Source organism: Ranitomeya imitator, chromosome 7, assembly GCF_032444005.1.
Source record: "Ranitomeya imitator isolate aRanImi1 chromosome 7, aRanImi1.pri, whole genome shotgun sequence".
In the NCBI taxonomy this organism is placed as follows: domain Eukaryota; kingdom Metazoa; phylum Chordata; class Amphibia; order Anura; family Dendrobatidae; genus Ranitomeya; species Ranitomeya imitator.
In genome coordinates this window covers 89,917,558-89,939,307 of record NC_091288.1, presented here as the reverse complement: position 1 = coordinate 89,939,307, position 21,750 = coordinate 89,917,558, and the positions used below count along the sequence as shown (strand labels likewise).

Sequence of the window (21,750 nt, the reverse complement as noted above, 5' to 3'; positions counted from 1 at the left end):
ATTTTCATAGATATTTTATTATTACTTTTGTCAGATTCAAGTTATTTCTGTGACCATTGTTTTTTTCTGCCATTAAACGAGGGATACCAACAATTTTGACCGTGTGTATTGCTGTAATTGTACTAACCCGAAGAATAAAACTGCCTTATCAATTTTACTACACATGGAACGGTATAAACGCCCCAAAAGAAATTCATGCATTGCTGTTTTTTGTTCATTCTGCCTCCCATAAATCGGTATAGAAAGTGATCAAAAAATGTCATGTGCCTGAAAATGGTACCAATAAAAACGACAACTCGTCCGCAAAAAACGAGACCTCACATGACTCTTTCGGCCGAAATATGAAAAAATTATAGCTCTCAAAATATGGTGATGCAAAAACTATTTTTTGCAATAAAAAAACGTCTTTTAGTATGTGACAGCAACCAAAAATAAAAACCTGCTATAAGGTCTCTTTCATACGTCCTGATATTTCCGGTACCGGAGATGTTAGTGTCCGTGTGTGTAATACTCGCGGCACACATGTGACATGCGTGTGCCGCATAAGTACAAGGACGGGCGGGAAGAAGCGTTACATCGGTGACATCAAGCCCACGGCTTAGTAATGGAGAACCGTCTATAAGACACCTATCAATTACTAATCCTATAGTTGTATGGTAAATAAAGATACTGCCAGAATAAAGTCCTTTATTTGAAACAAAACGACAGACACCTTTAATAATCTTAATTATACCATACTTACAACCTCACCTAATTCTACCGAAGCTCTCGAACTCCTGTAATAAAAGTAAAATAAAAAAACAATATACTATACCTGTCCGTCATTGTATCCCACTCCGTAATCCATGTCTGGGGGATAATTAGTTTTCATCCTGGACGTCATTGTGTTCCACTCAGTACTCCATGTCTGGGGGATAATTAGTTTTCAACCTGGACGGTGCCAAGATGCGACCGTCCCGGCTGAAAACCACTGTTGAATGAGCTGCTGGGAATGCAGTGTCAGTGACCGGGGATGACGTCATAGAGGTAACCTCCGGTCACTGAGTCCGTTTCCAGCCGGGCTGAGCTGCGATGACATCCCCGTTAGCACAATGAGCGTTCACGGCTCACAGTGCTAGTGGGGATCTCGCAGAAGTAAAATTTAAAGGGGTGTGAATACTTTCTGCACCCACTGTAACTCTCACACATGTATGTATGTACCCCAAGGAGGACAGATACTCCCTAGGGACACAGAACGGCAATTTAGTTTATGCGGCTCCAGGCTGATTCTAATTAAAATGCTGTGTTTTTTTAGTCTCTTTGAAGCGACAGATACACTTTAAATACACGTTTTTGGCAGATAATTTCTCTCAGTATTCAGTTGAGATTCTTAGGCTGTGTGCACACGATGTGGAATTAGTGCGGATTTTTCCACGCAGAAACGCTGCAGTTCCGCACAGTGATTTACAGTACAATGTAAATCAATTGGAAAAAAAAAAGCTGTGCTAATGGAGGGGAAAAAAAAAAAAAAAAAAAAAAAAAAAAAAAATCGGCATAAAAACTACTGCGGATCAAAAGAAATAGCATGCTACTTCTTTTGTGCGGAACTGCAGCGTTTCTGACTCCTACCATTATAGAAATCCGCAGGGGTTAAAAAAAATGCAGAAAATCCGCATTAATTCCGCAACAAAAACGCACAAAATCCGCACCTGCGTTTTCTGCCAGGAGATGCAGATTTTGTGCGGAAAATTCTGCAGCCCAATCCGCAACGTGTGCACATAGCCTTAGGGTCTACAGATTTACTTTACAGTTTTTATCCTTCCTCCACACACACAGTCAAATGTTGTGATCACATGTTGCACAACATGAAGGGAATCAGCAACACACACAAACCAGGCAAACTTTTCCTCAGTCGGCTCGACAGGAGCCAAAATTTAAATAGCAATATTCTGTATGAAGTTATCAGCCAATTGATAAGAAGTCACTGTGTATTATAGAGTCCACGTAAAGGAGGTAGAAAGAGCTGCTTATAACGGTGTTATCTGCAAGAGGAAGGCAAGACTGCTTCTAAAGGGTTATTCTACTAGAAGAGGAAATAGCTGAATGGCTAATGGGGAAACATAGCAGTTTCTGAAGAGTAAAGTAGAGTCTCTTAAGAGTCTACCGCTGACACATGAAAAGCTGTGACCGGATTCCCTTCCACAGCATAATACAGAGGAGTCCATCTTATATTTCTTCATATATCACTACATCCAGGAAAGAAGAAATCTACACAGAATTCCAGTATGTTATACACAACACACAATCTCTTCTCACACAGTGGTATCCGCCCAGCTCAAAGGCAGGAAGGCTCACTTGTCTGTCAAGATAGTGAGACAGTGGAGAATCCTTCAGCCTTCCTCTCTCAAAAGGGACAGAGCTTTTATACTAAATTGGTGAGGACAGTTTTTACTTTTGCTAATGTACATATATATTTTTTTTTTAGAGTGGGACAAAATGTTTACTTAAACCTGAAAAACGGTGATGTACACTGGTGGGAACCAAGCCATACACAGACTAGGATTGCATCGGAATAAGTTTCTTATTTCAAAGAGGTTCTTTTGTGAAACCGAATAAAGAGATTAAAAAATCTGAATAAATATCTTTAACAATATAATTGCAAAACATCATTAAGTTCATAATTGTAAATAAAGCAAGAGTAGAATATATCATTTTAATACTTGTAATAGTTATTCAGGTTAAAAGGAAAAAAAAAAATGGATGACACGAGCAGGGTGATGCCAACTGTCTGTTTACGTCACTCTAACAATTTTGAATGTTTAATGCGTGTGATGATCCAGTCTGGTTTTACTCCTTGGGTAAATTCTCTGCGAAATCTGGAATGAGAAGAAAAAAAATTGTCATACAGAATTGATTGGCTGAGGTGGCATTTACACAAGCAGAATAATGCCTATGGCAACAACTGTTATGATGCGGTGGTCTAGGAGCAACAAGGAACGAGCTCTGAGGGAAGTGGTAACTGTACTGACCGCAGACCCTAAGCTCAACACAACACTAGAAGCAGCCGTGGAATGCTCCTAACTCTCCCTAGGCATCTCGTCACAGCCTAAGAGCTAACTACCCCTGAAGACAGTAGCAGGAAAACTATCTTGCCTCAGAGAAAATCCCCAAAGGATAGATTAGCCCCCCACAAATAATGACTGTGAGTGGAGAGGAAAAAGACATACACAGAATGAAACCAGGATGAGCACAGGATGCCAGTCTAGCTTGATAGATAGGACAGGATGGAACACTGTGCGGTCAGTACAAAACACTACAAAAATCCACGCAGAGTAAACAACAAATCTCCACACCTGACTAAAGGTGTGGAGGGTCACTCTGCTTCCCAGAGCTTCCAGCAAGACAGAAAATACTTCAAACTGATAATGCTGCACAAACAAAGAAAGCACAGAATGGATAAGTCCACAAACTATGGACAGAAAAAGTAAGCAAAAACTTAGCTTAGCAGAACTGGTCAGGAAAACAGGGAACTCCAAAGAGATGTGAATCCAACCAGGAACCATTTACAAGTGGCACTAGCTGAAGGAACAGCCAGGCTTAAATAGGCGAGAGAGGAGATGATAAGTGGAGGCAGCTGAAAACAGCTAACTCCAAGGAGCAGCCATACCACTTGAAACCACAAGAGGGAGCCCAAGAGCAGAACTCACAAATGTGCCACTTACAACCACCGGAGGGAGCCCAGGAGCAGAATTCACAACAAACAACCTTCTATTCACTACAACTTCAGTGTCATGTATACACCAATAAGACCGGGATCACACTTGCGAGAAACTCGCACAAGTCTCGCACCTCAGTACACAGCACTGCTGCCGGCACTCTTACTGGAGCACTCAGCTGCATAGAAATACATGCAACCGCACACTCCAGTCCCGAGTGCCGGCGGCAGTGCCTAGTATTGAGATGTGAGTTTCTCGCAAGTGTGATCCCGACCTAAAGAATAGATTGGTCAAGGTGGCATTGGTGTCAGAGACTCCACAAATAAAACTATCATTTCTGCACTGATAGACCAAAGCCAGAGAAGTAGCTTATAAAGGAACGTTAGAACTTAAGATTCCTGACACATGAGCACAGAGTTTGACTTTCGTATAATTTCATAAGGAAGAGAGGAGGAAAATGCCACCAGACACCACTAGTAACAGGTCATCTCCATTGAAAGCAAATGGACACAAGTTGAAATTCCAAATGCCTGATCCCTCTCTTTCCCCGGCCTCCTCTTTTAGGGGAATCGTGTGGCCCCTCAATATTTCCACTGTTTATTAATACCCCAAATGCATGTATGTTTATTGCTTCTTTTTGAAGTACGTTGTCTCCTGAAGACCCCCTTCTATAAGTATTTCTCACTCCGACCAAACACTGCTTCCTCTTGTAATACCAGCTCATTGCCAAGTGGTCTTCTGTAGAAAAAAAGGCTTGTCTGCATGCGACACCGGCTTGAGGAAAAATAACCTAGAAGGCTTCTTACTCATAGTTTGCCGTGAGGATACGCTTCGTGTCCTTTACATTTTCTTTCCCCATTACAACTTGAAATACTTTTGCTCCTTCTAGATCTTCATCAGGAATATCTGCATATGACAGGTACCAAAACCGCATGAGTATACGGACAAATTTCCTACCTGTAAAAAAGAAAAGAAAAAACAAACCGCTTATTTTCCGTTCTAGTGAACAATAAACATACAGTTACTTGCATGAAAAGGAAATGCATTTTATGTTCATGTGTTGTACCCCAGTATGATCCCTCCCTGCCCTAGCCAATTTGTTTTTTTGTCTCTTTTCAACCCCTTCCTCCAAGAATCATAGTTTTATTATTTTTTGACAACATGGCCACATGGGAACTTTTTTTCTGCAGTACGAGATATACGGTAATTTTGAATCAGACTATTCATTTTATCATATAATGTCCTGGAAAACAGGGAAGAAAATTCCAAATGCAGTAAAACGGCAAAACCCCCCACAGCAATTCCACCATCATATTTTGTTCTTACAGTCTTTTAGTGTTTTGTATAAATGACATGCAACATGAATCTTCAGACCAACAGGATGGCTGACACACCAAATATGTACAGTTTATTTTTAAGTAGTCAAATAAAAAAATGGTTTGTTGTGCCATTTGCCAACATGCAGTGTTTTATTCAGTTTTTGTTGCATTTTTGGAGTGAGTTAACACATGGGTTAAATAATTTTATATTTTAATAGACTGGACTATTAAAGGGGTTGTCTGTTCTAAGAGTATGTGCACACGTATTCTGGAGGACTGTGGATTTTTCCGCAGCGGATTTGAAAAAAACCGTAGTGCAAAACCGCTGCGGATTTATCGCGGTTTTTACTGCGGATTCCGCTGCGGCTTTACACCTGCAGTTTTCTATTTGGAGCAGGTGTAAAACCGCAGCAGAATCCGCATGAAGAATTGACATGCTGCGGAATGTAAACTGCTGCATTTCCGCACTTTTTTTCCGCAGCATGTGCACTGCGGATTTCGTTTCCCATAGGTTAACATGGTACTGTAAACTCATGGGAAACCGCTGCGGATTCGCAGCTGCGGAAACGCTGCAAATCCGCAGCAAAATCCGCAGCGTGTGCACATACCCTAAAACGACAAGTCTGTAGTCACTCTATGTGACTGTGGACTTGTGAATCCTCACAGTACATGCACTGCGCGTGGCGAAGAATCTCCGGTGTCAGCGGCAGGAATGGCGGCCATGTGATCACAAGTGTGCAATATTCATACTCCACGCCGGGATCCACAAGTCTGCAGTCACAAAGTGAGTGCAGACTTGTCGTTTCAGACCAATCTCTTTTTAAAGAGGCAATACTGAATATGTTTATGTCATATTTTGTTTTAATTTCCACACTTTTAAAGAGGGAGAAAGCACCGGCGATTACATATAATTTTTTCTTACATTTTTAAAAAGATTTTTTACTTCAATTTTTTTTTTTACCATCCCTTTATGAAACGAACTTGCAATCACCTGACTGTTCTATCTACTGAAATACCACTATGTTGCAGTATATAGTAGTAGACAGCTACAGCTGTCCCATCATGGCAGCCATGGGTGCATTAAGCTGCTGTTACATGCAGATCCCAGCCTCTGCAGGGTATGGTGCAGCTTCAGCTCCTGAGCCTGCTCTATACACCACACTGATACGCGCTGTACGTGGATGGAGGATGTCGAAAGGAGTTCAAATGTAGTGATAGGAGGAGAAAATAAGGGTACATTTGGTTTAAGGAATATTGAGGACTGACCTGTATGAGATACATCCATAATCTGTCAACAGATATTTCCTATTTCAGCCTTTCTTGGCTGACAGGGGATAACTGCGTCCAGGCAATGGTCACAGGACATGGAGCTGTGGAAACATAGCTGCACTGCATATGTACTAAGGTTTCATTTCTACGCACAGAAATAGCGACGCTCAGACGCGCTGAAATGCCTGTGTAAGTCATTCTCGTGCTCCGTCATGTGACCATGCTCCGTCATGTGACCATGCTCCTAGGATTTATGTCCTGCCGGTAGTACTGGTGGTGGCAGATCACATGGCTTTTACCTCCTACTGTTGCCGCTGTCTCTGAAGAGGGTGTAACTCTTATGTTGGAAGTGCGGTGTGCATTCCACATAATCTCAATATTTATATCACGTGGATAGGAGCTTATATTCATTTTTTATTTTGTAATTTGTTTTATTAGCCAAATCAGAACTTACCTTATGATCAGATGTGATTGAAAACCTATAGGAGGGGGGTGAGTAAAATGTCGTTTACTTGTTTGTTTTTTTAGACAAAATGCAGCAATGGACGACTTATATTTGGAAAGGAACAACCCCTTTAACCACCAATGACGAACATAGCAAGTCAGGAGCGGGTGTCGGTTCCCACAACATGACGTACTATGTCTGTCATGCATTTACACTGATAGTTTTGTGCCAACAGCTGAGAGGCACGGGAAGAGGTGCGGAGAGCCATGCCAGTGGTCGCCGCACTCAGGGCTCTGTGATCAGTCAATCTGACTGAATGATCCTAGCATGATCGCACAGGAGCTGCTGAAAGATCATCACCTTCCGCTCGATCACAGCAGGAGCTCGGCACTGCTAGAGGCCAAGCTCCTGCGCTAACAGCCAGGGATGGTGCCAGAACAGCACCTGGCTGTTTAACCCCCTGAAAGCTGTGATCGAGAGCAATTGCAACATTTAGGAGGGAGGCAGCCTTCAGATCGGTACCTGATTGTTATCATGGTGACATGGGGTCGTCATAAGCTATGGAAAGCTCAAAACATGGTCTAAGAAGCTTCTGTATAGGTATAATGTAATGCATCACAATGAATTATATTTCTGATCAAAGTAAAAAAAAAAAAAAAAAAAAAAAAAGTGAATGTCCCATAGGGGGACTAAGTAAAAACATTAAAAATGAAATAAATCATAATAATGAAAATATTACACTAAAATACATATTATGTAAAAAAAAAAAAAAAAGTGTACACATATTTGGTATTGCCGCATCCGGAATGAGCTGATCTTTAAAAGTGTTATACTAGTTAACCCCTTCAGTGAACGTCGTAAAAACAAAATAAATAAAAAACGTGGCAAACACTACTGCTGGAAAAAAGTGGAATAAAACGTGATCAAAAAGACAAATGTACATAAAAATGTTATCCCTGAAAACATCTTGCAGTGCAAAAAACAAGCTGCCATACACCTCCATCAGCGGAAAAATTAAAAAGTTAGCTCTCAGAATATAGCAATGTAAAAATAATTATTTTTTCTATGAAAGTTTTTAATTGTGTAGAAGCGACAAAACATTAAAAAAAAATCTAAATATGGTATCTCTAATCCTACTGACCAGAAGAATAAAGCTGCCTTACCAATTTTAGCACACGTGAAACGGCATAAAAAAATAAAAAACATAATTCCTGAATTGCTGGATTTTGTTCAATCTGCCTCCCAAAAATCAGAATAGAAAGCAATCAAAAAAAGTAAGGTGCCTGAAAATGGTACCAATAAAAACATCAGCTCGCTCCGCAAAAAACAAGCCCTCAAATGACTGTTGGCTGAAATATGGAAAAATTATTGCTATCTAAATATGGTGATGTAAAAACTTGTCTTTGAAAAAAAGTCCTTCAGTGTGACAGCAGCCAAATATAAAAAAACGCTATAAATCTGTTATCACTGTAATTGCGACTTTATCGCTTAATCACTTATACTGCATGACGAACGGAGTAAAAAATAAAACCAATTCTTCACCTGCTGTTGATTTGTTCATTCTGCCTCCCAAATATCACCGTAAGGTTTGACGCACATTTATCCTGCGCTAAACGCTTATACCGGGGTTTCCATGTAAACATGTTATTCAGACAGAAACCCCAGTGGAATACTTTTCTATAATGAGGCAGATGGAGACGCTGTCTCGCCTATGATCCGGCAATATTTGGCAACAGTTTTGTGCACTTCTGAAAAGAAGGACACCGCTGAACAGGGTCCAGACAGAATCCAGAGTAACTCTGCTGCCTCATTATAGTGAACGGATCGCTCGGGGTTGTCATCTGAATCACGTCACGTGATCCCAAACGTTTTGTAAAAGTTCCCAACAAAATCTTCAAATCAATCCACAAAAAAAAGCAAGTCCCCATTCAGGTCTGTCATGGGGGGGGGGGGGGCTTCCATGTAGCTGGTAGTATACAGGCTCTTCAAGTGAGCAATGCACCTCCCCCACCCCCAAAAGAAATCCAGCTAATTCTGCACTCCCAAATCCAAATGCCCCCTCCATTCTGTACCCCAGTGTGCCTTAACCACATTTAGCATCCACATGTTTGGCAGGGTTATAACTTTAAAAAAGGGGTCTCTTGAGGGGGGATTCTGCTCTTCCAGCACTTAGGGGCTCTGTATATGGAGTCTGCAAACTATTCTTGGAAAATCTGCGCTCCAGGAGGGAAACAGCGCTCTGTTCCTCCCGAGTCTCTCTGCATGGTTAGTACTGTACAGCCACATATGGAGTATTGCCACGTTCAGAAGAAATTGTGTGACATATGTTTGTGTCATTTTTACCTATTTCTCCATGTGAAAATATAAAACCTGGAGCTAAAACAACATTTTTTTTTAGTAAAAATGTAATTATTTTTTCTTCTCTGCCCAATGGTATAAAATTCTGTGACCCATCTGTGGTGTCAATATGATCACTGCACCCCTAGATGAATTCATTGAGGTGTAGTTTGTTAATGAGATCACTTATGGGGGTTCTGCTGTTCTGGCACCTCATGGGCTCTCCCAGTGGGTCATGGCACCCACAAACCATAACAGCAAAATCTGCACTGTAATATGGCGCACCTTCACTCCTGAGTTTTGTACTATGCCTGAAAAGTATTTCCCGATTACATGTAGGGTATTGACGCACTCAGGAGAAAATGTACAACAAAATGAGAGGTCCATTTTTTCCTATTAGCCCTTATAGAAATAAATTATTTGGGACTAAAACAACATTTTAGTGCTAAAAATGTAATTATTATTTTTTCACCGCCCAATGGTATGAATTTCTGTGGGGCACATGTGGTGTCAAAATAATCACTGAAATGGCAAATGAATTCATTGAGATGTGTAGTTTGTAAAATAGGGGGACTTATAGGGATAGTTTTTGACCACATATGGGTATTGGCGTACTCAGGAGAAATTGCCCAACAAATTGTATGGTGCTAGATCTCCTGTTACCCTTGTGAAAATAAAAAAAATGGGGCTAAAAGAATATCCAAACGTGACATGGCGTCCACTCTCTATTCCAGCTAATATACTGTATATCAAAAAGTCAAATGGCGCTCCTTCCCTTCCAAGCCCTGCCAGGTACCCAAACAGTAGTTTTCCCCTACATACGGGCGTACTCAGAACAAATTGCACAACAGATTGTATGGTTCTATTTTTCCTTTTACCATTGTGAAAATAAAGAATTTGGAGCTAAAATAAATTTTTTTGTGATAAAAAGTAAAATGTTAATTTCTTTCTTCAGCATTTCAATGATTCCTGTGAAGAACTTCAAGGGTTAATAAACATTTTAAACGTGGTTTTGAGGACTTTGAGAGGTGCATTTCTTAGATTGGTGTCACTTTTGGGTATTTTCTGTCATAATGACCTCCCAAAATAACTGAAAATGTGATGTGGTCCCTAAAAAAAATTGTTTTGTAAATTTTGTTGGAAAAATGAGAAATCGCTGATCAACTTTTAACCCTTCTAACTTCCTAACAAAAAAAAGGTCTCAAAAATTGTGCTGGTGTAAAGTAGACATGTGGGAAATGTTATTTATTAACTATTTTGTGTGACATAACTCTCCGATTTAAGGGCATAAGAAGTAAAAGTTTGAAAATTGTGACATTTTCAAAATTTTTGGCAAATTTCAGATATTTTCACAAGTAAAACACAAGTCATATCGAACACATTTTACAACTATCATGAATAACAATATGTCACGAAAAAACAGTCTCAGAATCAGCGGGATCTCTCGAAGCGTTCCAGAGTTATAACCTCAAAGTGACAGTGGTCAGAATTAAAATATGAATTAGGTCCGGTCATTAACTTACAAAGTGGCTCAGCCCTTAAGGGGTTAAACATCTGTACTTGTTCCTCACACATACCATTATCATCATAATAAATAGCTACATCTCCAGGAAAGGAGTACATAATCTCATCACTCTCTGCCGCCAGGGCATTTCTGTAATTGTCAGAAAGCACCAAACATTTTTCCTTCACATCTTTCAGGATCTGCAGCATGAAAAAAGAAAAAGCATTGGTTACTGTTTAGATATTACAAATGTTAGAGGGTACACGTAAAGCCCCTGCCCCCACCCCAAAATGTAAAGGTGATGATACAAATATATGTAGGAATAGATCTGTCTTTAGCAAGGATTTTTTTTTTTTTGGAGGAGGGGACAAATATCTGAGATAATGGAGAGTGGCGGAGGCACAGAGGATCAATATTAATAAAACTAATTAATAGGAATTATCAGATGGCACCTCCAAAGTGTTAACTATATCAGATCATTAGAATACTTATAAGACGACATAACTAAAAACAAAACCACTTAAAAAGGTATAGTGTGAAGACCCCCTATATGACTACACTGATGTCCAAATGGAGAAATCAAATAGCATCCAATGACGAGAAACAGGATAAATGCGTCTGTAGCAGGCAGGCACAAGTCTATAGAGGCTGGGGTAGAGTAATGCAGGATCAAAAACAGGACATTTATTTATAGAGAATTGGTCACCAGGTTTTTGCTTCCCCATCTGATAGTAGTATAATATAGGGGCAGAGACCCTGATTTCAGTGATGTGTCACTTAGTGAGCTGCTTGCTGCAGTTTTGATAAAATCCCAGTTTCCTCTGCTGCAGATGTAGCAGTTCTCTGAATGCTGAGCTCTGTATAACCCCCGACCACGCCACTGATTGTACAACGCACAGAGAAATCTGCCAAAGTTCATGAATCTGAAGGACTACATGGCAGCCATCTCCACCAACTTCTTGAAAAGAAAGTGAGGATTATGCAGGAGCAAGCACTGCTGACAAATTTCGCCATAATTTATGCCATAAAGTTGGTGTAAATTATGACAGAAGTGAACTTTAACCCAATATATCGCTTACCTCTGGCGCCAGCTGAATAATGTGTCAAAATTATTAAAAGGTACAAGCCTCTTAATTAAATGGGTGCATCTTATACCAGCGATTCCTTCATTATGACTGGTCTACAAAATGCCAGTTTTGATGAATCAGGGCCCAAAAGTACAGCACTGTCATCTGGCCACTTTATAATGGTAGAAATATTATCTGTATTTGAGCAACAAATCATTGTTTTTAGTGTTTAAATAAACAGACTTCTTCCTAGTTGCTTCCGCTTTTTCTTTATTTCAGCTTTCTTGCACTGAAGAGGCGAGCTTGCTTCCAAGCCCCCCCTAAAACAGGATTTTTGGTTGCTTACCGTAAAATCTTTTTCTCTGAGCCTTCATTGGGGGACACAGGAACCATGGGTGTATGCTGCTGCCACTAGGAAGCTGACACTATGCAAATAAAAAAGTTAGCTCCTCCTCTGCAGTGTACACCCCACCGACAGGAAGTAGGATATTCAGTTAGTGAGAAAGCAGTAGGAGAAGCAACGTGTAAAAGAGAAAGAATAATAATAATATAATAATAATAATCTATATTTATGTAGCGCCAACAAACTCTGCAGCGCTCTACAGATTAACAGTTTCAAACACTCAAAGAGTGTTCAAAGAACTCAAATGTTAACAGTATAATACAATAAACAGAGCTGTTCAACTTGGGAGGGAGCTGTATCCCCCAATGAAGGCTCAGAGAAAAAGATTTTACGGTAAGCAACCAAAAATCCTGTTTTCTCTATCGCCTCATTGGGGAACACAGGAAACCATGGGACGTCCCAAAGCAGTCCCTGGGGCGGGAACAGCAGTCAACTCCAATCTAGGTCAGAGGAACTCACCACCGTCGCCTGCAAGGTCTTCCTACCTAAGCCGGCATACGCCTAAGCTAGGCATGGAAGATTCGCGAACATGTGGAGGACCGATCATCGGTCTGTAGATGTGCAAGGCAGAGGCCCTATATGTGCACGGCCGGGAGGCGCCCACTGCCTGGGTAGAGTGCGCCTTAAAAACTGGAAGGAGGAGCACTGCTCTGACCTGGTAAATCTAAACATTGCTGACTGGATTTTGCGGGCATACATTGATTTGGAGGCCGGAGGGCCTCTCTACGCCGAACCCTTATACTGAAAAGGGGGGCTTAGCTGAGTAGATGCACCTCGCCCTGACCCGGTAGTGTGATGAGAGAACGCTACAAAGGATGAGTCTGAGCAGGACGAAGGGAAGGGAATCAAGAATGATGAACAGAACCATGGAGAACCTCGGCAAGGTAAGGGCAGAGTACTGAACCTGTGATCCACAGAATGTACAAAACTGCTGCCACAGACTCTGGAAGTGGTTGAGAGCCTAAAAAGAAGGTATAAGACGAAAAAGGACTCGCCCCTCACAAAAATGCAGGAGTGTCCGATGTCTTGAAGAAAAAGGAGGACCTGGATAAAGGCTTTCATAAAATAAAGGAAAGCACACGCAGTCCAAGGAGAACCCTGTCCCTCCGGTGACCCCCTTAATTATTGGTTCAAGTTGGAGACAAACTGACGGAAACCCTCGGAAGGCAAGCTGTGAGGGACTTCCTAGAGGATAAGTCCTGTCACGCCTTAAGCAAAAGATCCTTCGGAAGGGCACCATATTGCTTGGACCTAGCAGCACCTGCATCCGCGGGGACGGATATCATGTACTTCCTGCAGGAGTAAATTAGTCCGCAAGGACAGCGATTTTCTCTGATCGGACTCCATGAAGGGTGCCCTGATGGAGCAGCTTAGCCCATGCATCTATAAACCTTGCTGTCTAGGTGGAGACAAAGGTAGGGTACAATGTAGCGGCGGACACTTTAATGGTCGACCTTGCCATGGACTATTAGTCCGTCGCTGGTATCCTTGAGGGATGTTCTCTGTTGGAGAGGAGGATTGTATCGGTGGAAAAGCTGGAAACTGAAAGGTCCAGAGACGGAGAAGAGGTCCAGTTCGCAGTAAGCTCAGGAGAGAGGGAATATAGGAAAACCGAGACGTTTCCCTCTTGGGACTGTTGAACTAAGGATTCCAAGAGAAAACCCAGAAAAGACCATTAAATTGAAATGACAAGAAAAGACTTGAGAGTAGGGTATTGGGAACCTGCTAGAAAGCATGACAAGATGGGCATTGATAGGCACAATCGGACATGAGCAGTCAAGGGAGGAGAGTCCATGGAAAACCTGGAGTATGTCAATTCCATGGCAGGTTGGCCCTAGAAGGAGTACATAGGCCCCGGAAAAAAACAAAACAAAATTTGACTGCCAAAAAGGAAGATCCTTACCTATGACAACATGAGTGACCCTATCCGTCCCGGACCCTCTGGAACGGGGAGAGGATTGAAGTGTGTGGATCTACTTACGTAAGTATAAGATACACACAAACGAGGATAACAGTGAAAGGGATACGAATCCTGCTGGAGGAAGGCACGTATTATCACAAAAACCCATCATTGGATCCAGGCGTATAGCAGACTTGTACACTGGACGATGCTTGCATGGAGTAAGATCCAATTCCTATCCGAGGTGGAAGAACCTGTTCCTGCCACAGTTGGAAATAAAATCCCGGAGCTGCTCGAGGTTGAATCCAGTGTCTGTAAGAAAAAAAGAGTTAAGAACAGACACATAAATAGGAAGCTCTGTATTGAGGTAGTTCAAAGGCCCCTAGGATAGTGCCGTTAACAATGCTGGGTCAAGGTATTATATGGGCTCTGACTCCATAAAAGACATCCAGAACGTATAATACTGTAAATCATATATGATAGGAGTAACGCACTGGATAGTGCAGATAGATCTAGGACAGCACTGTAAACTGACCTACTGGATAGTTAGTGGTAGGCCCGAATAACCAAATGGAGTGGAAAGGCTCCTGGGGAGCAACCCGCAATTAAGGCCCAGTGCGTGGCTGAAGGAAAACTGCAACCAGTCGGTACCTGACACCGCGAGTCCGACCTACCTGAAAGTGGACTGGCCACTTATGCTGCCACTGAGGTCCACCCTGTGGTACCGAGATCCGCCTTGAGGTACGTGGTAGATGTTCTGTTTAGCTGCTAATAGACCACAGACGGTATTGAACGTGAAGCACACGATAAAAGTTGCGCCTCTGACTCACCTGAATGCGGATTGTAACTGCGGCGGCACCCAACCAGAAGTGATAAATATCGGGCACCTCTCTCTGAGTGGTGACTAAAGGGGAGCCTAGGCAGATGCTGCAAAAGACCCTTAAGAGAGTGATAGAGGGCGTTTCTGACATACCTGACTCTAGATCAAAAGAGCAGGACCAATGCAGCAATCGATCTCGGGCACGTCTAATCCACTGGGACGACAGCAGGTATTGACTAAATGTGTCTGGAAGATGACATCTAAAACCTGGATAGCGGATAGCACTGCTGCAATCGACGGGAGGAGTAGGAGAGTGCACCTGACTTACCCGAATACAGTACAGAACGCCAGAACCACTGCGGTGGTCAATCCAAGACACGACTGATCCGTTTCAAATAACGTACTGTACCTGGAAGGTGGTGCGTGTGAAACCTGGATGGCGGATAAAGTACTGCTGCGATCGGCTCAGTATCCTGCGACTATGGCAGATAGCGTACGGCTGCGATCGGCTCTCGGTATTCTGCGACTATGGCAGATAGAGTACTGCTGCGATTCGCTCAGTATCCTGTGACTATGGCAGAGGAAGTACTGCTGCAATCGGCTCCTGGTATCCTGTGACTATGGCAGATAGAGTACGGGAGAACCCTGGAGAAGGGTATAGGCGAGAGTTGATTCTGTGTTGCGGTCTAGGTCATGATACCTGACGGCATTATGCAGAATAACAGCTTCCGTGTAGTAAGCCACAGCACGGAGTGTCTTGAAGTATGTCCTGCCATGCTCATTCTCCTGAAGGTAGAATAGTTGGCTTGTCAACAGAGAGCCAAAACACTACTCTCTGTTGTGCACCTGAGTTCAAACCTTTGCGCCTGCGATCTGTGGTCAGATTCTTTATCCAATGAGCCACAGCAGACGTTGCTGGGAAATACGGACTCTTAACCAGCTGGAAGTCAGATCTGAACACTGCAGTCGTGCAGTGGGTAGGAGCAGCTCCTCTCTCTGCTTAGAGCAGTGTAATGGTTGCATCCGGAGGAGGCTGCAGGGAGATGGAGGGCGGGTGCCTGTGAGCAGGAGAAATGGAAGCGTTTGATATGCCAGGGCTCTAGCATCGCTGTAGAGAAATAGCTGAGCCTTCCACCGCTGAAAATCAAGGCACAGGTCCGCAATAGCAGAAATCACAACAGCAGAGTGACAAAACGTAGAACTCCAAGGAGAAATGTGCAATTGAAACCTCTATGAAGAGAACGCCATATGGCAGGCTATATACTGGTCCATCTCCGTGGCACAGATGACGGCAGCGTGGGGCATACTGCCAAACCCCGCTGGTAACTGCACGGCTCTAGGGCACTTATTACACCAGAGACTGCACGGCTTTAGTACTACTATGCCAGTGACGGCTCTAGAGAGCTACTACGCCAATGATTGCGCGGCTCCAGAGGACTATAACACATTACGCCGGTGACTGCATGGGTCTAGAGTACTGATATACCATTGACTGCTTTAGAGTACTATTACGTATTACATCAGTGACTGCATTACGCCAGTGGCTGCACGTTATAGAATATAAATACACCAGTGAGCGGCTTGCATGAAAGGAGGACGAGAACACCCTCCTATAGGATTAGGCATGGTAAGCATACCTACTAAGGAATGCCAGAAGGTTAGGGGAACAGGAGAGATGCAGAGAGGAGGGCCAAACTGCTAAGCAGTGCTACTCACAGGAGGTGTAGTGTCCTGTAGTCTGCTCCAAGGTTGTAACTGTGACAGGTATCAGGATACAGGTCCAGGGCACCAGCATGAAGATGGAGGCGGGGAACCCGGCCGATGCAGAACACACTGGTTGGAAAGGACCAGCACACAGATCAGAAGGGGGAGGGGGGGGGCGCGAACAGCCACTGGGTCCGGAGGAGAACGCTCCCCAGCACAATAGCGGTGATCCCAGGCCAAATGGGGCGGCTGGGAGTAGTGGGCGGAGCTAGCCGCTCTGTACAGAAATGGGGACAGAGTAAACCGCCTGTAGGGGAGCACCAAGATGGCGCCGGTGGGCGGAGAATGCGGGGAGAAGGTTGTCGGGCGGGAGAAAAGCCAGCCCGAGCAAACCGGAAGTGGCAGAGTTGCGGCACCGGAAGTAGGCCCCGGCCGAAGCCGGGACCTAAATTAGGGGCCGGCGCCGCCGGAAAAGAGAACCGCGGCGCCGGAGCAGTGAGCCGCAGGGACTAAGCAGCGCGGCAGCCAAGGCCGCCGCGCAGACACAGGACACACCGCAGCCGCCGAGTGGTGCGGGCGCAGGGGAAGTGGCGCGGCAGCCTGTCAGGCTGTCGCGCTGTATGTGAAGACCTCGCGGCTGCCGAGCAGTGCGGCTGCAGGGAGAGCTCTGTGGCCGCCGAAGGAGGAGACAGATCCAGCATCCCTAGCTTTCTGCAGCTAGGAGGAAGCGAGGCCTGAAAGGCTGCCGCGCGAAGAGATTCTGCCCGTGTGGCTGGCACTGTGACCCCTCATAAAAATAAAGGTAAAAATTGTGCATTTCCAAAGGGACCTCTTCTCCCCCACACTGCGAATGATCTGGGAATGGGAGGGGAAAATACTCACCTAAACATCCCACGCAGTTACTAACCTGAGGGGAATGAGACGTCCACGGAGCCGATGGTGGACGTCCTCGTCACCTCCAACCGACAGGCTCTGGTGGGCGAGTGGGTGGGGGACGGAGCCAGGACCGGACTTCTAGGCACGCTTGTGTGCCAGGATCATGGTCCTGCTGAAGGATCTATGAGGATACGGGGTGGCAGTACACGCCGTACTCATAGTCCGCACTGTGGGAGTACAGGTGTGACTGTTCACCCTGTATCCCTTCCGGAAAACCTGAAAGAAAACGACGCACCACATTGAGGTAGATAAGGGTCTAATGAAAGACCCGTGTCCACCTCCTACTGACACTAAGCTAAAGTGAATATCCTACTTCCTGTCGGTGGGGTGTACACTGCAGAGGAGGAGCTAACTTTTTTATTTGCATAGTGTCAGCCTCCTAGTGGCAGCAGCATACACCCATGGTTTCCTGTGTCCCCCAATGAGGCGATAGAGAAAAAAGATCTGCGGAAGTTCACGATTTTAAATTTATCAGTAAGAAACAGTCCAGTGAGACACAAATGCAAAACAGAAGCTAATGAGAAGCCATTAAATTTGCATCAATGTTTCATGCATCCCCACTGATTTGCATGGCCGAGACTAATTGACAAGCTCGGATTAGACTAGGACTTCCTCTGAATCTCATGGATCCCACACTCAGACCCGTGATCTGTACAGATGTCTTGATAGATCCATTTTATGGGTCTTAGTACTGACCGGGGAAGAGTTGGACAGTACACAGATGTGTAACTGAAGCCTTATAAATACTGATGTGAGAAAGTGACCTGAAAGTTGTATACCCATATTATGGGTTCAGCTCTCCGACTAACCCTATAAGCCTCCCCGTAAACTAAACAAATACTTGTGGGACTACAGGTCCCAGAGCAACATTACTGGCTTACAGCGCAGAGGATCTCCTCTGCAACACATACCAGCCAGTCACTATCTCATTATTACCATTACTCAAGTGACTGCCATGCACTCCCATGGCCTCAATACGCCTTGGTGTGTCTTCAGAGAACATGCAGCGCCCCTAGCTGCAACAGGGGTCACTGCCTCACACATGGCATAAACAGTGACAAAAACAGTAGTGTCACATACACCATAAAAAAACATAAAAAATACGATGAAAAAAAAATGCAAGTAACTTAATAGATTCAGAAATAGTGCACAAGATCTGCAGCATCAAAAACTCACCAAAAGCGGGAACGCAGCATAATAGGAATTGCACATACCTCACTAGACACAAGATTTTCTAATGCATCAAAGTTGCACTGAGACAGCAGTCTGGATACAAAGGAAAAGGCCTAAAGAAAAGAAAAATACAAAACAATCAAAAGGAATCTCAAAATAACACAGTAGATCTTTTACCAAGGTAGAGCAATAGCAAAAGTAACCCTTTGTAGTGTTGTTTTTATTATGTGCAAAGTTCAACATGCAGCAAATAAAGTCTGGTCAGTTGTCTAACCGACACTGCAGTATGCTGGAGCCATGCTCCTCGGGGGACCAGAGAAGATCCCGACTATTCTGCTGAGGTCCCAGGAGAACTTTAGGTTGCATCTGATTTTCTGGGAGCAGAGCACATTTATCCCAAACAGGTCTACAGCAGTAGATGCTGCTCTGTGACCAGTCTCACAGGGTCAGGCTTCATACACACATCGTTTTATGTGTATGGCAGAAATATATGTTGGAAGGATCTCCTGCCTCCCATAGCATAAAAAACAACATAAAAACACTTGGTTTCCACTGTAGTATCAAAGTATGGGTGACTCTAGTGAAATGGCTGACATCATATCACCTGGCTACATTGTACACATGCAGGGGATCCTTCTAGAAATGGATCCTGGAAGATTTACATAGACTGATTAGACTTCTATCTTTGGAATCTAGTTCTGTCTTTGCTCAAAATAAAATCTTCCTGTGATTCCAGCCTAAGAATGAATTACAGGGAATTTCCTCCAATTGGCTTGTGTCATCTATTCATAGGATGGAAAATGTCCGATAGTGGGGTGACAACCTGGAAAACATTCAGGACCATCTGTGACCTTTATCCAGTTGCCTAGAAACACTGGAAAAGTAGATTTGCAGCCCTGGAAAGTTGGCGATACCAGACTGCGAGGATCCAGCATGAGCGGTGGCCTGAAGTGACCGCACGTGATGATGAGCAAGTGTCTCACAGACGGATCACGGCGTGGGACACTCTGGATTCACAGACGGATCACGGCGTGGGACACTCTGGATTCACAGACGGATCACGGCGTGGGACACTCTGGATTCACAGACGGATCACGGCGTGGGACACTCTGGATTCACAGACGGATCACGGCGTGGGACACTCTGGATTCACAGACGGATCACGGCGTGGGACACTCTGGATTCACAGACGGATCACGGCGTGGGACACTCTGGATTCACAGACGGATCACGGCGTGGGACACTCTGGATTCACAGACGGATCACGGCGTGGGACACTCTGGATTCACAGACGGATCACGGCGTGGGACACTCTGGATTCACAGACGGATCACGGCGTGGGACACTCTGGATTCACAGACGGATCACGGCGTGGGACACTCTGGATTCACAGACGGATCACGGCGTGGGACACTCTGGATTCACAGACGGATCACGGCGTGGGACACTCTGGATTCACAGACGGATCACGGCGTGGGACACTCTGGATTCACAGACGGATCACGGCGTGGGACACTCCGGATTCACAGACGGATCACGGCGTGGGACACTCCGGATTCACAGACGGATCACGGCGTGGGACACTCCGGATTCACAGACGGATCACGGCGTGGGACACTCCGGATTCACAGACGGATCACGGCGTGGGACACTCCGGATTCACAGACGGATCACGGCGTGGGACACTCTGGATTCACAGACGGATCACGGCGTGGGACACTCTGGATTCACAGACGGATCACGGCGTGGGACACTCTGGATTCACAGACGGATCACGGCGTGGGACACTCCGGATTCACAGACGGATCACGGCGTGGGACACTCCGGATTCACAGACGGATCACGGCGTGGGACACTCTGGATTCACAGACGGATCACGGCGTGGGACACTCTGGATTTTTTTCAACTTCGGACTGGTGTAGTATATTGATATTGTGTTTTTTTATTTTATTACAGGGGACAAATGCTTCCAGGGATTAGGTGTTAAAGTGCGTATAATGTGATTTCTTAAATAAATAAAAAAATTCTTAATTTTACAGTTGATGTAGACAGCGGGTGCTGACTACAACTCTCATCATTTCTCCCCTGCTAGGCCGATCACAGGCAGAGCAGGGGACAATGATGAGCGTGGTCTTCAGCACCTGGAGCAACACGAACAGTACAGCCGATTCCCAGGCCCTGTACATGTCATACTGATGACACACGGTTATCATACGTGTGCGGGTATGTCTAAAAACGGACATGTCATTGTGTTTTGCCCATGGACACACAATCCATGGAAACACACGGACATGTGCACAGACCACTCTATGTGAATGAGTGTACCTGCCTCAGTGTCTCCGGTACGTGTGAAAACTGTCACCACACCTGTCAGCCCCCTTCACAGGTCAGTGTCTAAGGCTGCCGTCACACGATCAGTATTTGGTCAGTATTTTACCTCAGTATTTGTAAGCCAAAACCAGGAGTGGGTGATAAATGCAGAAGTGGGGCATATGTTTCTATTATACTTTTCCTCTTCTTGTTCCACTCCTGGTTTTGGCTTACAAATACTGAGGTAAAATACTGACCAAATACTGATCGTGTGACCATGGCCTAAGGGAATAACCCCATCCCCCTCCCACAAAGGAAGCCCCGTACAGAACAGTAAGTACAGACTGCCACTCCTAACACGGCCACTAGGCGGCAGAAGAGAGACAGGAGCGCTAAGGCAGCTATAGAGCGGTGCCCCCCACTGCCCCCAGCGGCCTCTCACTTGCTTCGCCCCATCAGTGAATTCTTCCACGGTGAAGTCCCGGTCCAGGTAGGCTCTGATGAGGAAGAAGTAGATTTTGGTTCGAAACCACATGATGGGATTGGGGACACCGACAACCACTACCCGGCTGGAATCCGGCCTCTGACTGCTAAGCCCACGGGACACGCTGAGGAGACCCGAGCACTGCGGAAACACCGGCGGCCTCAGCAAGGGAACACGTGATAGCGGACATGTCAGGGACCTGACACATAACCGAGACAACCGAAACACCGAGCGCAGCATGGTGCACTCGCTAATGTGTCCCCCGGAAGCACGCGCACCATAACACAGGCCCGGCTAGAACTGGTCCTAGGAGATCACGTGAGCTGAGGGCACATGACCGGGAGGGAAGCGGAGGGGCCCGTCCAAAATGTATCTGTGTGATGA

General features: G+C 44.8%; 1 protein-coding gene across 1 annotated transcript; it reads right to left on the bottom strand.

Moving 5' to 3' along the window:
* Positions 1 to 2,608: 2,608 nt before the first annotated feature.
* Positions 2,609 to 21,658, bottom strand: MAIP1 (matrix AAA peptidase interacting protein 1). Its single transcript, XM_069733635.1, has 5 exons — positions 21,325 to 21,658; positions 18,614 to 18,685; positions 10,643 to 10,769; positions 4,502 to 4,652; positions 2,609 to 2,855 (listed from the first exon to the last, which is right to left on the bottom strand). The coding sequence occupies exons 1-5, from the start codon at positions 21,604 to 21,606 to the stop codon at positions 2,777 to 2,779; spliced, it is 711 nt and encodes a 236-aa protein (XP_069589736.1). The 5' UTR covers positions 21,607 to 21,658; the 3' UTR covers positions 2,609 to 2,776.
* Positions 21,659 to 21,750: the final 92 nt, after the last annotated feature.

Coding starts and splice junctions, on each gene's coding strand:
- MAIP1 (XM_069733635.1), bottom strand. CDS start 21,606: ATGCTGCGCTCGGTGTTTCGGTTGTCTCGGTTATGTGTCAGGTCCCTG. Junction 18,686..21,324: donor TCACTGATGGGGCGAAGCAA/GTGAGAGGCCGC, acceptor TCTTTTCTTTAG/GCCTTTTCCTTTGTATCCAG. Junction 10,770..18,613: donor AAAATCTTGTGTCTAGTGAG/GTATGTGCAATT, acceptor TTCATGCTGCAG/ATCCTGAAAGATGTGAAGGA.